General features: G+C 44.9%; 1 protein-coding gene across 2 annotated transcripts in view; it reads right to left on the bottom strand.

The window, feature by feature from the left end:
• The window catches only part of LOC138284559 (zinc finger protein 282-like), an 85,668-nt gene that overhangs the window by 35,310 nt on the left and 34,487 nt on the right, over positions 1 to 15,871 (bottom strand). For both annotated transcript variants that reach the window (XM_069223461.1, XM_069223462.1), the window contains exon 2: positions 6,913 to 7,039. In XM_069223461.1, the coding sequence (XP_069079562.1) occupies positions 6,913 to 7,039 (127 nt within the window). The remainder of the gene's footprint in view (positions 1 to 6,912; positions 7,040 to 15,871) is intronic.

A 15,871-nucleotide genomic window follows, 5' to 3' on the forward strand; every position in this document is an offset into this window, starting at 1 on the left:
AGTGGGAGATAGCCCAACTCGATCGCCTCGAGGAGCACATCTATGAGAGGTGGGCAACAGGAGAATAAGTAACCAGCTGTATTCCATAGGGAACTCATCCAGGCCTGGGGTTATGCCCAGATTAAGGTCTGCGATGGCGTTGCTAAGCTCTTTTACTGTCAGGGGTTGTTCAAAGGCCTCCCTTTTGACCGTGGTCAAAGTCAGTAGGGGGATCTCAGCAATAAGCAGGTTTACCACTTCGCATTGGGGCCGCAGTCTCGCGGCACGGAGGGATCTATAGGATTTTCAAAACGCAGAGGCCACTTCTGGCCCCAACATGGCCTGTGTACCGTCAGGATCTATGACACTGGGTACTGCACTCGATGTCCACTCCTTTGTGGCTGGCTAGTGCAGAAGTTGCCCGATTTGTCCCCCCCACTCATACACCTGTTGGCAGAGGCCTCCCAGCATGTCCTGTCAATGCTGTTTACAGTTTGGTACACGGCTCCGTCAACATGACGGAGCCTCGCACCAAACATTTTTTTTTATTTCAAACAGAAAATACTGAAGTGCAATTTTCTTTTTGAAAATAAAAAAAGAAAATGGTCCCCTCATTGTGCAAGTCCTCTCCCATGGCGAGGGGAGCATTTATCAGTTTTTACTGCCAGGGTTTACCTGGCATTGATGGGCAGCAAAAATTGACCTCTAATTCCGCCCATCTTAATTAGGTGGGCACTATTATAGGTCTGCCTCTGACGGCCCTCACTCTGTAGGGCTGTTGGAGGTGTTTAACCACAGCGGAGACAGAGTAGGCTCTGCTGTGATTAAACCTAAGGTCTGTTCACATATAAATTTGGCAGACGGACCATATTTTTGGTGGTATAGATACTCAGTTGCCACTGCAACGGAGTATCTATAGTGCCGAGATACAAATCAGGCCCTAAGTGTGGCATGACAGAACACAACTTCCAAGCAGTTAATTTGGTAATGTCCCGAGACACACTACAGAGAAACTGTGTGCACAAAAAGTGTTAATGTGGGACAAATCTGGGCTTCAAGTCACCAATGGCATTTAGATATATGTATAGAAGCCAAATGCAGGAATACGTAGCCAAGTCAATAAAAAAAAAGATTAGATAAATCTGAAAAACAGCAGTGTCATTCCATCAGAAACAACACAGAACAAGAAACAGTGATCAATATGGTTTTCAGGGTGTGAAATTGTTCTTGACATGGCAAGTAAAGGAAACATGTTACAGGCCAGACCCTGCTGAAGGGTATGAAATTAACCTTAGGAACATTTTTACAGCCATTCATTTTTTACACATATGACATTTCAAATTTCCTCAACTTTACCCTACAAATGATATAGAACCCACACAGCGAAAGAGTTAATTTTTATTCAGAGTCATGCTTTGCTTTATCGCCTAGTTTTAGCTTGCAAAATCTGGCCTTTTCCCAGTAGAGAGGCACAAAGAGAAATGTTATCCCATGTTATTCAAACCTGTAAATCAAAATGATCCAGCTGTCAAAAACCTTTACTGTACGAAAATATGATGCCAGATGGTAGAATGCATTGGTAAATCATCCAAAAAATATTTCAGTGACACGATGCTAAAAGGACTACTGTTACCAATCTACCAAGCTAAAATGTATATTTATTTCAGATGCTTACAGTATTATTTAGCTATTACAGGATAACCTATATTCATGGTAACGTTATTTTGTTTAGTTTTGTATGAAATGTAGAATGCAAGTCATTATCTGCCAAACTAATCAGTCAAAGCTGGCAACTGGGCAAAGTGGAGGGGGACCAAAAAAATAAAAAATAAAACTTACCTTCAGCACACTGCTGCTCTCTGCCGCACTGCAGGCACAGGATCCCAGCCTGCCCTGTGGCCAATCATGACGCTGCTCAGAGCAGCATTAGGATTGGCTGGAGCGCCCTGGTTGGGCGATCCATGCTCTCACCAACCCGGCAACACAGTGGCAGATTGGAGAGAGCCCTGTGCGCATGTGTGTTTGGCAGGCCCGAGACGGCGGCCAAACATTCATGCGCACTGAGTGGAGTGCTCTGCGCACTCCCCTCCATGGCTGTCATCCCCCCATGGCCCGCCCCTTTAAAAATCAAACTATTATAAATATTGCTTATTATAGTTTCATTTTTAAAGGTTAGCAGCTGTTGGCAGGATAACGCTTCTGCCCCTGAAACTAATTACTTGCAATGTAAAGTATCACCATTTAAAGACAATTTACAAAATTGCAAAACATGCATTTTGTAGGAAGTAATCATAACATAAGAGGTGTGTGGCATTTAAGAGTGTTTTGCAAACAGCAGCAGACACAGTGCATCTGGAAAACTACGGTTACGACGAAAGAGAATTCTACGTAGAATTTGTTGTTGTAATATTTTCATCCAATTTCTGGCCTCCTATGAGAGGTGCAAGCCTTTACCCCCAGTGGCCGGGCCCATCCTGAAGACAAAGGCCCTCATTACGACTTTGGCTGCACTGAAAGACCGCCCTACTAAGACTAGTTGCGCAATTCTGCCCGAAATCGGGCGGAATTCTGACACCAGTCGTGCTGGCGGTCGGCAGTGAAGAGGCAGTTCCACCGTCGGCACCACCACGCCAAAAGGCTGCCACAGGCCATATTACAACATGTAATACGCCGTGGTGGTGTCCTGATGGCAGGGCGCTGCTGGCGGTGGAAGTGCCAGGACCTGTCCCGTCCTGGACAACCTCCTCGATGGACAAGGTAAGTGGATCATCCAACAGAGGAGGGTGTGTGTGTGTGTGTGCGTGTGTGAATGTCGTGAATGCGGGGGTGTTTGTGGGTGCGTGTCTGCGTGAGTGAGTGATTGTTTGTGGATGGGGTGAAGGCCGTGTTTGAGTGTTTGTGAATTGGGGCGGGGGTGCGTTTGTTTAAGTGGATTAGAGTGGGAGTGCGTGAGTATTTGTGGATGGGGTGGGGGTGTTTTGAGTGTTTGTGGATGGGGTGGGGGTGAGTGTTTGTGGATGGGGTGAGTTCATGAGTGCGTGTGTTAGCTATTGAGTGCGTGAGTGCAATTGAGCAGATGGAAGGGGTGAGTGCATGTATGCATGTGCATTTGTATGTAAGTGGACAGGGAGGAGGGTGAGTGCTTGTGTGAGTGGACGGGGGTGCGGGTTTGTGTGAGTGAATGGGGAGAACGGGTGCATGTGCGTCAGTGGATGGGGAGAGCGGGTGAGTGTGTGTATGCGGTGCAGGGGGAGGGGTGTGTGAATGTTAGTATGTGCTGGGGAGGGGGGTGTGAATGTATGTATGCGCTGGGAGAGTGAATGCGTGCATGAGTGCGGTGTTTGTGTATGTATGTTAGTGTGAATGGGGAGTATGACGCAAGTGTGTGGGTGAGTATGGGTGTGTGTGGGAGTATGTGGGTGCATGTGTGCAGGTATATGGATGTGTGTGCAGGTATATGGATGTGTGTGCAGGAGTATCCCGGCGACAGGAATGCAGATTCCTGTCGCCGGAATACACAACTGCCAGCTTTTTCTGGCAGTGCGACTGCCAGAAAAATGCTGGCAGTCTTCCAGCGTCAGCCAGAGGTGCTCACCTCCAGCCCGGCGGAACGTGGAAAAGCACGGGACAGGCGGAGTATCAGTGGTTTGGCTTAGGCCAAACTGCCACACTCGTAATTTGGCGGTCTTCGGTGAGACTGCCATCACGGGTCTGGCGGTCTTAAGACCTCCAGACTTGTAATGAGGGCCAAAGTGTCTGCACATGTACAATTGCCAGATATCCACTCTGAACAGAGAGCCAACGACAATCAAGGGATTGCTATATGTGCACTTGAGAATCAAACAATGGCATGATGGGGCTAGCCCGGTGTTTCTAGCTCATACTTTCTCGGGCAACACTTCCAATCGTACATTTATATGATGATCAGCAGAAACCCACATACTGTACAAAGATATGGAAGGTACAAAGACAGTAGTCAGAAACATTTCTGTTAGCTCTGATAAAGAGGGCTGATTTGGTCTCCTCTCCAGCCCCTAACGTTCTCCAAATGACATTGCCCACCCATTGCTGATCAGTTTTTTAACATCCATCCCACAAGTCTGTGCTGACTCAAAAAGCAGGAGCTACTGTACCTCTGCTGATGGCACAAGTAAGCATCTCTAGTGTACCATGTTTTAAGTCAGAAGATTGGAATGCAATGTATAATAAAGACGGGAGCACAGCGTCCTACAGTAAATATCCATGAAATGAAATGGACATCATTGCAAAGAATGCCCCGGAAAAATAATTGTTTTGGTAAAGTGCTTAAATGGCTACCTGTATCCCTTTAACTAACTGAGATATGTTGAAGGGATTTTCATAATAAAACCACATTGAGTAGTTACAAAATAGCAATGAGGGAATGACAGCCTACCTCGAATCTTGCTGTAATCGCCAGCAAACTTTAACTAATGCTTCTCTCTATAACAAACATTATTTGGTGCATTATGAAAAACACACCACCTATGATTCTTATATTGAACAGCTCATAGGACTGATTGACATCAGTCGTGGCTGGTGGGAGGGAAAAGGGGCCGTGGCGGAGAAGGCGTGGCGTGGGGGACCCAAAAAAACAAAATATTAAAAATCAAACTTACCTTTTTCCTGCACCGCTCAATCCGCTCTGCTCCGTTGTTGCAGGCTGTAGGCAAAGGCTCCCAGCCTGCCCTGCGCCCAATCCTGATGCTGCTCAAAGCAGCGTCAGGATTGGCTGGGGGCACCCAGCTAGGTGCCCCCAGTCAGACTGGGAGCCTGTGCAGACTCTCTACAGCCCAGCAGCACAGTGCAGGGCTGGAGAAACCACAGTGCGCATGTATGTTTGGCCGGCCCGAGACAGCCGGCCAAACGTACTTGCGTCACTCCTGTGTCCCGCCCACTTTTATAGAAACAACATAATAAACTGGGTTTATTATGTTGTTTCTATTAAAGTTTTGCAGCTCCTGCTGCTGGTTGAGGGGCGATGCTCCTCCGACCTGGCGGAGGAGCCGCCCCTGATTGACATATGTTGTTGCTCAAGTATGAACATTCATTATGGCTCTTGGCATAAAATATGAAAGAGTTTGATTTCTCTCAAACCACCTTGTGAACAATTTCCCGAACTTGACTAGAAAAGTGCTAGGCGAGCAAAGCTAATTATGATTTCAGCTCAGCCCAGAGCGACAAAAGCACAGCCTGGAATTCATTTTTTGACTTAAATAAACACTGGGGTGCATATATAACCAAGCTAAATTCCTAACACGTCTCAGTTTTGAAATTTCAGGTTCCTCCTTGTAAGTTGCTACATGTGATGTCTAGCAAAATAAAAACATTTAACTCCATTTGCGTATAACTTGGATTTGTAATAATATAGTCATAATAATAGTCACCTACTGAAAGCAAAATAACTTTTTGAGAAATTGCATGTATGACCTGTAAATATCAGGCATTATCAAAAAGAAAGATGTCAGTCATAACTGCACAGATACATGAAATCAGAATCCCGTCTGGTGAAGCTAGATAAGCCTGAAAATGGAAAAATCAAACAGAGCACAGAGGAGCCGTGGCCAGGCATGTCCATAAGCTCTGCTTCTGTGCTAATGGGGGATAGAATTGAATTTCTACAACTTGGGGTTATGAACATGAATGGCACAATAGGTCAAAGTTGACCAAGCCTACATTACCAACAAGTCTGCTGGAGCATAAAAAATTGTGGTGAAATCTCAGGCAGGTGAAGACCCAAGTGAATCTTTTGAAATTTAAAATAAGTAAATAAGCATCACTTTAGTTACTTTTTGCTTGGATTCCCACTGTAGTTATTAACTGATTGAAAATTAAATAAATGATCATAACATTGGTACATCCTTCATAAAAGTTGGGATATTTAGTTGGGAGGACATCTGGTATGTCTGAAATACTAGGAAATTGAATGGGCTTTTGATAAAGGCAGATACCCATAATGTGAAAAGACCTCAAACGTGGACAAGCAGATGTTTAGAGCCCTACGCCCTTATCAAAGATAGCTGTAGAGGGCCCCAAACACAGGAATGTTAACAGCTTTGTTCGCTGAATTCAAAGCAGATACCTACACCTTGCATTAATGTAATGATTGCTCAACAATGATTTTTAGGAGCCGTGGTACGATCACAAATTATGAACAACAATGAAGAAAGGTTGACAAAACAACATTTACTGATGGAGAGATCACTATTGTACAGCAAGTCATCTGTGACTGAAAACCCAATCTGTGGGCCACAAACATTTCTAGAAAGACCGCCATAGTCTGAGGCAGTGACTGACAAAAAAAGTTGAAGACCAGTCTTTTGAAAGAAACCAGAAACAAAAAAGAACCAATGAGTTTCAAAGAAATGAAACGAAAAGGACCTTAGCCATAAACCTACGCATAGCTACATCAAGCTTTTAGAAGGTATCCGACTGTCTAGGAAATGAGCATAGGAAGTCAGAGGTGAGAGGTCACTAATGAGTAAATCTACATCACAGATAGGGATCACTTTTTTAAAGCACATGCAGGGATGCTCTTATCTCAGACACAGACTCAGATTGTGTGTGCAGGGGCTATGACAAAAGAGGTACAAATTGTTAGTAACCTACCAGCCAAATGCACACACAATGTATTCACCAGTACATCTCCATATTACTATAAAAGACCATTCTTTAGTGGATCAATGACAAGATAACTTATTTGCTATTCGAAGTCAAGGTCTGCTTAAAAATACTTTTGCATGTTTATTTTTCTCCTAGGAACTCGTATAGTTGTCCATTTGTCCTCTAGTGGTTCTGATACTAAAATTCTTGGTAACAACCAAAACAAATACACATTAAAATAAGCTGTATTGTAAACGCAAATATACAAAAAAACATAAAATGTTGTTATAAAGATAGAAATTGCATTGTTACCCAATGAGATCAAGGCCTGGTGAATTTCCTTCATCACATTTGTGTAAAGTTCCTCCTGCCATTCGTGTAAAAGGCTCCACTCCTCTTCAGAGAAATAGACGGCAACATCATGGAATGTACTTGGACCCTGAAAGAATAATATCAAGACACACTCAGAAACCATGTAATGTAAAATACAGAACAAGCTACTCACTTGTGTATTATCTGTACATGTACAGCATCCTGTCTTGCAGGTAAAAATACTACAGCCAAACGGTTTCTTTCGCACTCAGTGGTTCTGAATTCAATGGAAACCACAAATGGTCGAAGCAAGAGGTTTTACATCAGGCGTAGGTGGTCCGGTATCTTTGGTTCCACGTTAAACCATAGTGGCTTTTAAAAGCCTGAAGTCTCCCCGATGAGGCCCTACCTTTAATATTTGGAGGGTTTTTGGATTCCCGTACTGCGGAAGTCCTAATTGCTTTAAGGATTAGGTATGTACTATGGTCCTGAAGAATCGCATTAGACCATATATTGGCTAAAAAAAAGGCGAGAAACATGTTGACCTACGATATTGAGTAACACAGGGGATCCTGTGGTTACTTCTTTTTACTACTCTCGATTATGAGATTTAGTAAACATACTACTTTATTTTTATATGGGGAGTGTAGGCATTAATCTACCATATCCCTGTGTATTGTTTTTAACCATGTCAGAGGTTTCAGTATTAGAATAAATTTGCAGATCTGTTACCTCTAGTCATTTTTAATTTTCCCAACACCAATCCTTCACGAATTTTGACCGGTTGTACATTACTTCCAAAAGATCTCCGGCAAAGAGCCCCTGTGTGGGGCCCGTCAGGCATTGCAGTGCCGGCCTGACGAGGAGCTTGGCCCTATGATGAAGCATGTCACCGGAAGGTGAGTGAGGGCCCTTGCTTCGACCATTTGAGGTTTCCATTGAATTCAGAACCACTGAGTGCGAAAGAAACCGTTTGGCTTTTTTGGAACCGTGTGTATCCTTTTTGATTTATTGACTGTCGGGAGCTTTACGCACGGGACCAGGAGGACTCCCTCCGAATCTCCCACATTTGCCCCTCTTTGTTGTTGTTTTTTGAAGAAAAAATACTACAGCAACAGCTATATCAACAACTGGAAAGATATGGACCAGCGTGCCCCCGTAATCACCCCTCCCTATAGCCCAGGCCAGCCAAACATACATTGAATTTACTTGGACTTCACTTTCTGGTTTCTTTTCCTCATCAATTAATGAATATCTAACACTCAAATATGCTCAAAAGGGGGACCAGCTGAGGCTGACAAACTAAGACTGGAGAAATTACTACAGAAAGGAAAGCGTTCTTCCTCTTAAGTCCTCGTCCGTCCCCTCTGATTTTCATTTCTTTTGCACTCATGGCAGATGTCAAGATCTTTAGATCTTTTAGGATTATCTGATGGTGTTCTTAAGGGGAGCTTACCCTCTTGAGCAACATTTTTAACATGCATGTTTAATACACAGCTTCCTCTTTTAAAGTCATGGTAACAAATAGGTACAAAAACACTCTGATACCAATAATGTTGCATTGGGCATTATCCATTTTTTTGCAGTTGATTTCGACATCAGTGGAATAAATGGGAAATAGATTTTGCAAACATTTTGGGGTACATTATAACTGTATTTTTATACTGTTGTACCTCGACCTCAATTTTTGGCTTAAAGAGGTAGGACCTGATGCATAGAACAACATTTGAAACAGATGGATCTTTCGACAGGGAAGATACAAGTTAAGACCTCCATTAATAGGTCACATAACAACCTTGTGAGAAACAAAAGATGAAAATCCATTCATCCCCAATTATGATGAAATAATGTGTACAGGGTTCACCCTTTAAAACTGGCCAGACTGGATCAAAGAAGTAATGTTGTTTCCATATGCGAGATATTAGAGTCTTGGAAAAAAGCTAAACCTTTATGCTGGGGGTATCTCAAAGCTTCTCTTTATCTACCATTTTATTTGAATTTGGCAAATTTGCTGCAACAACTCAAAGTAACAACATATCCTTATGTAGATGATGCCCGTCTAATTTTTAACCTGACAGGGACCTCCTCAGCTATCACATGTAATTCATGAAAGCCATGCTGGTGAAGGAGCAAAAACTTTCTAAAGTTAAGTCCAGTGAAAGCAGAAACCGTGATCGTTAGTAACAAGCTCAATAAATGGGAAGCCAAACTCTGGCTGAATTCTAAAGGCTCTTGTCTTGTCCTGTAGTTAGAAGGCTGGCTTTATGGTTAGACTTGGGCCTTAACTTGGATCACCAGATTTTCTTTGACCACAAACTCTAGCATGTACCAGCAGTAATAGTGAATGCTCAGTGAATTCATCCAATCTTGCATGACCATCTGCAACACAGCCTAATGCAACTTAACCAATAAGAAAATTCAAAAGCTTCAAAATTAAAGAATACAACATCCAGAATTAGTTCCAATCTGAACAAAATTTGAGTAGGTATCTCACCATATTAGGCAGCTGCACTGGCTTCAAATCTAAACAAATATCCATTTACAAAAAAAGCTAATTTTTATTTTTGATAAAGGGAAAGGGGCGCTTATTTGAGTTTTAAGATGATCCACTGCCCTGGTCTATGGTTTCTTAACAAAAAAAATAAAAAAAAAGGACGTACACTTCATGGTGGTCTTTGCATTTTCAATATTAATTTATTTTTAACATTGCAAACGTTAAATATGAACAATGGGGTATGAGAGCTTTTCTGCTCACAGAAGTCTGCTTTTGGAATAAAATATTCGTGGCTATTATGGAACAATCTGCAAAGATTTAGGAAACATATTCAAAACCTAATTACTCAACTAGTAATTTGCCTAGTGCGATTGCTTTTCTCATCTTGATTCCTAGTCAAAGCACCAAGAGACTCTGTGGAGTGGAGCTCCAAATATATACATAAAGCAAAAGAACGTAAATAAAGAACCCTGATTTATTAATTACATATACTTTCAATTAGCACCGTTTTTTTCTTATGTATATTACATTACAAAATACAGTTCTCAAAAGAAAAACACCAAATATATGTATACTCCTTTGATGTGAAATGCCTTCACGGAAAGGAGAGCACTCTCTTCCTAACCCCAATCCTCAATGCTACCAAACTGAGAGAGTGGTATTTAGTTCCCGTCTGTTTATATACGATACTGCAGTCGTGTTATCTGTTCAGATGACCATATGGTGATTGACAACGTCCTTCTTGAAAATGTATCAATCCTGAAAGATTGCAGATAATTCTCTTCAGTTTGATGACCTCAGGCTGTCCTTTAACGACTATTTTCCCTGTGCCTCCTTGTTAAACAGTGTTGTCCCTCATCCTCTGGAGCTGCCATCGGTTGTGATTGCCATCTCTGCAGAGGACTGTAAGGGGAAGCCCTTGTCCAAAAACTTTGGCTTTAGCCACCAATGGATTTGTCCTAGGATCAGATTCATCACTGGAATCATCTCCTCCCATTCCAATGAAGATCTTCAATATATGGTAGGTGTGACATCAGCGGTCTCAAATGTAGTCTTGCCTACGGCACTAGGAATACACAAGACACCATGTGTCCCTGTGCCTTCAGCCACAACCTTGCTGTTACTTCTGCTCAGAATATAAAAAGAGGTCAGTGTCACCCTTAGCACTGCTGCTCTATCCACTGGCAGACACATTGTGCCAATGTCTGTCCTGAACTAGGCTCCGATATTCTGTCCTGGAAAGGGTCTAGCTTGCATTCCTCCATGATAATCAGAAGTCCACAATGTTGAAGAAAGCCCTTCATCACATTTCATCCTACCAACACCTGTGGGTTTGACTGGGCTTGGAGAAGACAGTTGCCTGGGAACAGAAAGATTTTCCTGCCTTACAGATGTAAAAGTGTCACCAAAGAAGCATCATTTTTCTAAATACTCTTGGGCCGACTTGATCCCAACGGGCAATACCTGAACCTGATAGTGCTTTCTGAAAGCAAACGTCTTCAGTATTTTGAAGTTTGCTTGCAATGGGAATGCGAAAGTATGCATCCAGTAAGCCCACTGTGATTATGACAAACCTGTTTGCAATCAATGGAATTATTTTCTGTAACATCTCCACCTTGAATGGAATTCTCTTTATCCATTTGTCCATTCCTCTAAAGTCTATTACCAATCTGTCCTGAGGGCTTGGGGACCAAGAATATGATTGAATACTCTTTGCTACCTCTTTCCTATCTCATAACTTTTCACCATTAGAAGTGTCGCTGTCTTAATGCCTTTCCCTGATCGGATTTCTAAACTTTAGTGTAGGAATGGTCCCACTCTCTAAAGGAGTGTTCAAAAATTACAATCAGTATCCTTCTCTCACCACTTGGTGAGCCTATGCATCTGAAGTAAATTTCTCCCATTCTGCTTCGAAAGATCTTATTTTTTCTCCCACTGGCTAGACTAAGCCCTACTCTGCATAGTCAGGAAAGCTGGTTTGTGGACTGAGACACCAACTATCTTTTTGGTATCCTTGATTCTTGTTTCTATTAACTCTTTGCCTCTTAGCAAACGAAAGCTGTTGCTGCTGTTGTCCTATCCTTAACAGTTGCCAAAAATTGCTAGGAGCCCCAAGGTTCTGTCAAAATGATAAGGAGCGTTTCTTCTCTTTGAACATTGTGTAACTTCTCCTCCAAATCAGGACCAAACAGTCTGTTTTGTTCAAATAGCATATGTAAAGCCGCAGATTTTCTTGCTCCATTTCTGCTATATTCCATCTTATTCTTGTCAGAATTTCTGGCAACATCTTCCTATTAATGTACTTTCCTTTTTTGTTTTGAAGGGATCAGCTGTTGTGAGGTTATTTTAGCATCTACAAGGGAACATTATTTTAGCTCTAGGCCAATGCCTTTTTACCTAGTTACATTTCATTTTATTCCTCTTATTATTTTAGCACAGCTTCATTTTAGTGGAGATGTTTTATTATTCTTTTTCTCAGTTGCCCTTTAGCACAGAATTGGTTATTCATTTCTTTGCACAACAAATTCATCTTGTGCTCAACCCAAGGCTGCACATTATAGTTTACTGGGTATTGTCGGTACAAAGAGTATGATGTCTTCCCCTACACAAGCAAAATATGTGTTGTCACATCTGGGCAGTTTTTGTAACATCAGATGTTTTATTATAAAATAACACTCCACCCCCACCACCTTAGAGGGGACATTCCAGCCAGCTTGCCGTCTCATGCTGCACATAGTGGTCGCAGTTTCTGCTGAAACTCTGTGCCTTCTCTTCACCTATGTGGAAGGACTCCCAGCAGACCAGCAGACCTCTTCTCTAACTAGAGTACAGGTATGGGGATTGGCTGTCCTTCCACAGACTAGATGGCCAGATTGGGGCTAACATTGATATTGCTCATGTAGAATCTTAGTACTGCATGTAGGGATTTTAGAATTATTATTGTGACAGTATGGTGGGTCTTTTCCTTTGTTTCACTTTCCTAGTCACTGATCAAACGGTAATATGCCTCATTTTCCTAAAAGTTGCAATTCATGCCTTTCTACATAAAATGCAGTTGCTTCAATAAATGTATTGAACCAAACTCTGCTTCTATTTGTCTTTGCATGTATGGGATGTGCATAACTGAGACAAAGGGGTATGACGTGTTCCACCAGGACTTCCCTGAGGAGTCTTAGAGGGCCATGCAATGGACTGCCACAAATCACCTTTACTCTCGGGTTCTGGTGAGGTGCTGCTAGTTAGCCAAAAGGGTTAGGCTGTTACACAGTGTGGGATCAGACTCAGTCCCTCACGCTCGGTGGTGCTGTTGCTCAAATCCAGCAACCTTGTTTGTTCAACGAGAGTCCTATGACACAGCTCTGCAGCCTTCTCTCTGTTCCCGAGCTGGAGATGTCAGAATACTAGTCATCATTAGAAGGCTCCGGCTTAGGGGCATTTAAACTAGACATAGGGGGTCATTCTGACCTCGGCTGTAAAAGCCGCTTACCGCCGGTCAGAAGGCCGCCACAATACCGCCGCGGCCAGCCGCCACGGACATTCTGACCCACAACTGCAAAACCTCCAAAAATCCGCCCTCCACTGCAGTCCGCCACATCAGCGGCCAGCGGTAAACTGGAGAAGACCAAACCTCCACCGCCACGCCAACAGAAATACGCCAATCCCATTATGACCCGCAAATCCACGCGGCGGTCATTCAACCGCGGTATTCCATTGGCGGTACACCCCGCCGCGGTCAAAATACACACACCTTTACAAACCCCTACCACATTGGACAATTTGAAAGGCACACACCTGAAACACATACACACACCACTCCCACACATCCAATACCATATAAAACACACACCCACATCACCCACAAACCCCTACCAACAAAAACCAGAGACGAAGGAGAGAGAGACACATCAGAGAATAGATAGCCAGACACACAGAGGCACACCACAACATCACACACACCACATAGAAGCACAAAGCACCACACACCAACACACACATCATCACATACACCACCCCACACCTCATACACACCACCCCATGGCACCACAAAGGCACCCACGCTTTTCGGACCAAGAACTCCGGGTCATGGTGGAGGAAATCATAAGAGTGGAACCCCAGCTCTTCGGCTCACAGGTTCAGCACACCACCATAGCAAGGAAGGCGGAGCTCTGGCAGCTGATCGTGGACAGGGTCAACGCGGTGGGACAGCATCCCAGAAATCGAGAGGACATCCGCAAACGATGGAACGACCTACGGGGGAAGGTGCGCTCGATGGTCTCGCGACACAACATCGCAGTGCAGAAGACTGGCGGGGGACCCCCACCCACTCCACCCGAATTCACAACATGGGAGCAAGAGGTACTAAACATCCTGCATCCTGATGGCCTCGCTGGAGTACACGGAGGAATGGACTCTGGTAAGTACAAGGCCAACCACTTCACCCCCCCCCCAGCATGCTAACCCCCACCCTCACCCCCAACCCCCCAGCACACATCCTCCCTGAGAATGTCTCTCCAGCACAACCCACCCAACACCAACCCCTGCATGCCATCCCCAAACTATGGACACCCATCACCTAAGCATGACCACTGCACATACCCATCCCCCCCCCCACAAAACACCCTAACAACACCTCCCCCAAGGGAATGCCAGCACTGGGGGACAAGGGCACCCATAAAACGCAAGCTAATGCACACACAGAAACAATAACCATACCCTCTTACCCCATGCAGGACACGAACGACAACACACCGGTCAGGAGGGACCAGAAATGTCCATCCCACCCCCGGAACAGGCCCCTAGTGATGACAGCAGCTCTGTCGACCTGGAACCTGACGACCAGCCCGGACCATCGGGGACCTCTGGGCAGTCGGTTCCCCTCACCCAGACACAGGCCACTGCAGACCCAACCCCCTCTGGGAACAACAGCACAGCTCCCACCCAGCGGGCCCATGCCTCTGTCTCTAGGACAGGTCAAGCAGCGGTGTGTCTACCACTACAGGGCCCCCAGGGTAACCCACCAACCCAACAACAACAGGGACCTGGGGGCAGTGGGAGTGGGCACACCGTCCAGGGGACAGAGGCCCAGGGAAACAGGGCAACTCGGAGGGATGCTGTGCGACAGGGGGGGGAGGAGAGGCCCAGGGAACCCACTCTCCAAGAGGCCCTCACCACCATCATGGCAGCCTACCACCACTCACAAGAGACGATGGCGACGGTACTGGCCAGGTTCCAGGAGATCCAGGCACAGCAGGAGCAACGCTACATGGGGTTCAGCGACCAACTCACCAACATCTCAACCGCTATGGGGAGCATAGTCCAGGCCCTGAACCGCATAGAGGACACGTTTCGGGACCATGTGGCATCACACAGGGCCCCTGTCACTAGCCAGGAACAGGAACAGCCTACCACCTCCGCCGGCGCTAGTGGACAGGAGGCCCCACCACAACGACAGCCCACCAGAACCCCACCTCCTGCTGAACAACAACCACCCCGCAAAAGGAGCCTGAGATAAAAAAAAACGACAGAGTAGGATGTCAAGACCCCCGCCAGCATCACATACCCCCTGAAGTCCTCCCACTGTTCCACATTGCCACCCTGTCAAACCTTGAACTGCCCCTGCTCCATCCTGCCACAGGCATATGGACAATGCACCTGTGAGACTGAGAACTGGACTCTGCCATGGACATTACTCCACCCCCACCCATCACTGTTTCACTATCATGTACCAATATCTATGCACTAATAATAAATCACACATTGCACTGAAATCAATCAGGACTCAGCCTGTCTTATTTACAAATGTATGACACATTACATATCAATTACGTATTATTAACATTGTGAATTACACATACCGAGGTAACTTAGCATTAGTCCATGGGCCAACCAAGCCGAGGTCACGCAGTGGCTCATACAGCACAGAAAAGGGAAGGGAAAATCAAACATCATGTTTATAGTTCTGGGGGGAAATCGACAAAGTTGAGATGCAGGAGGCTTTCAGGAAATGTAAAATGGCATGGGTGATTATTACCTGTGTGCTACTGGAAATACTGTTCTATTACTCTGTCCCTGTTGTCTGTGTCGTCCTCTGAGTCTTCCTCCTCTTCACTCTCCGCAGGCTCCACAGCTGCTTCAACACCACCATCTGCACCATCCTCCTGCAGGAAAGGAACCTGACGTCGCAATGCCAGATTGTGAAGCATACAGCAGGCCACGATGATGTGGCACACCTTCTTTGGTGAGTACATCAGGGATCCCCCTGTCATATGCAGGCACCTAAACCTGGCCTTCAGGAGGCCAAAGGTCCTTTCGATGATCCTCCTAGTTCGCCCATGGGCCTCATTGTACCGTTCCTCTGCCCTGGTCCGGGGATTCCTCACTGGGGTCAGTAGCCAAGGCAGGTTGGGGTAACCAGAGTCACCTATTAGCCACACACGTTGTCTCTGTAGCTGCTCCATCACATAG

The sequence above is a fragment of the Pleurodeles waltl genome, chromosome 3_1 (genome assembly GCF_031143425.1).
Source record: "Pleurodeles waltl isolate 20211129_DDA chromosome 3_1, aPleWal1.hap1.20221129, whole genome shotgun sequence".
In the NCBI taxonomy this organism is placed as follows: domain Eukaryota; kingdom Metazoa; phylum Chordata; class Amphibia; order Caudata; family Salamandridae; genus Pleurodeles; species Pleurodeles waltl.